Here is a 1,965-nt window from a genome sequence, read left to right on the forward strand (position 1 = left end):
ATCAAGCTTGCCTTTTGTAAAGCTGACGAAGAACATGACAATGTTCCTGACTTTTTGATAGAGTCTACACTGCTGGATGAACATCTGTGTCTTTGCTTCAGCCACATTCTTGCCAAGTGGGACATGCTGAACTTGTTGATGATGAGGAAGGATATTTGAGACAAGCATTGCATGTTTGTGAATTTAAAATGCCTGTTTGCTATTGAAGCACATTACAAGCATTCATAACTGACAAATTACAGTGATCCAAAGGACTTCGTTTACAACCTACCACATGCAGCAAATGCAACTATGTGTGCACAGAAGAAAAAGTCAACACAGGGCCAAGAAAATGAGTCAGAGAGACACATTCTCTGCCCGCACTGCTTGTTCAACACATACCTCACTTGGACCCAACATTTGCTGTGAGTGTAATCTTTGTGTTTTGCACGTACCCTGCTAAGTCATACTTTAGAACATTTAACTTGCCTAGTGAACTGTATCATCATATCTTTGGTCATGGACATTCCACCAATCAACAATTTATTGTGACGCATAGCTTCAAGTGTCGCATACCACAATGTGCTCATCATGGTGACCAGTAAGTATTGTACTACTTTAATTCACTGTTTAACACATTAAAGTGAGCATGACAGGCTTCCTTTAGCAGAGTACTTTTCTCATTTACACAACGACCACAGTTTTGATCTGCTTGTGGTCCATGACAACAATCCTGACAACATTCCTCTTCAACTCTCCTCACCCATCATGTGGCATGATGTTGCAGCACTCCAGCATGCTAAGAGTATGAAGAATATACCCAATGTGTGCTTGAACAGCATGCAGCACAGATCTCGTGAGCTCAAGGGCCTCGTCAAGAAGTATGGTGAAGTGCTAACATGATATGCGACCACCAAAATGCAATTAAAGGCATCTTCATCTTCAAAGCTACCATTCAGCTCCAAGGAAGAAAGATATCTTCATTCTCCTATTTCTATTTCTTCTGACTCTGAAGGTCACTTGGACAAAGGCAAGGGTAAAGCAGTGAAAAAGGATTTCTTGGACAAGGATAAGGTTGAACGTACACTCCCACCTCTATGTCTCTAAAGCACTCTGATGACTCTGAACAGTACTGGACCCAGATAGAAGAATGGCCATAGCTTGTACTGTATTGTAATGTCCACAATAAATGTTATCTCAATGTCGCTGCAACACATTGTCGACTGACCTCATTTGACAAGCATCCTGTTCTGAGCTGTCAGCAAGTGTCATTGTAGTTTGCACCACCACACAATCCAAAGCCACTCTGTCACTTGTCCTCAACCATCATGGTATCACAGTATTAAGTGGCACCTTTCTTTTTGCACCAATAAAGTCATCATTCAGCAACCACAAGTGGTTATTCAGACGCCAACCTTCATATTGGTCTCACAAAGTGGATACTTAGACAAACAGCACAATACCACCACATACATCGCAGATATGACTGTGTCTACCACATGACCACCAAGCACCCATGATTCAGCCACCCAGTCACGTGACACTGGCCACTTGCCCTATTTGGAAGTTATCAGGTGTTGGTCACGTGACACCAGGCCACTTGCCCAGAATGGAACTCTTTGGCCCACAATAGGCTTACCTGTGCTCATTGGACCATCAAGCTAGCAAGCATCCAATTCGCTGCTCAATAGCAGCACCAACTACATGGCTGCCAAATAGTAGCACCAGCATTAGAATATACGCTATGGCAGAACCCCCATTGGCCACTCAATAAGTGGCACCACTTCAGCTATTCAAATAGTGGCACCACCTTCAGGCAATTATCTCATTGGGTAAAGTAGGACTACCTTGGCATATCCACGGCCTTTATAGATAGTTGCTATAGCAAAGTTCAGAACCATTACTGGTTTTGGCAATATGTTCACATGTAGACAGGACAGGACCCCAGTAAGTACACCATAGTTAGGATACCCAGGGTCCACCACT

At 43.2% G+C, this 1,965-nt stretch overlaps 1 protein-coding gene across 1 annotated transcript; it reads left to right on the top strand.

Annotated features, from left to right (window-relative positions):
- Nucleotides 1-291: 291 nt before the first annotated feature.
- On the top strand, nucleotides 292-1,156 carry LAESUDRAFT_717908 (uncharacterized protein; the record flags this gene model as incomplete). The annotated part of the gene is made up of 5 exons (XM_040907376.1): nucleotides 292-404; nucleotides 455-580; nucleotides 636-865; nucleotides 995-1,060; nucleotides 1,110-1,156. 5 exons carry the CDS (start codon nucleotides 292-294, stop codon nucleotides 1,154-1,156), a joined length of 582 nt encoding a protein of 193 aa, XP_040758581.1.
- Between the last annotated feature and the right edge of the window lie 809 nt (nucleotides 1,157-1,965).

The sequence above is a fragment of the Laetiporus sulphureus genome (genome assembly GCF_001632365.1).
Source record: "Laetiporus sulphureus 93-53 unplaced genomic scaffold LAESUscaffold_72, whole genome shotgun sequence".
Classification (NCBI taxonomy): Eukaryota; Fungi; Basidiomycota; class Agaricomycetes; order Polyporales; family Laetiporaceae; genus Laetiporus; species Laetiporus sulphureus.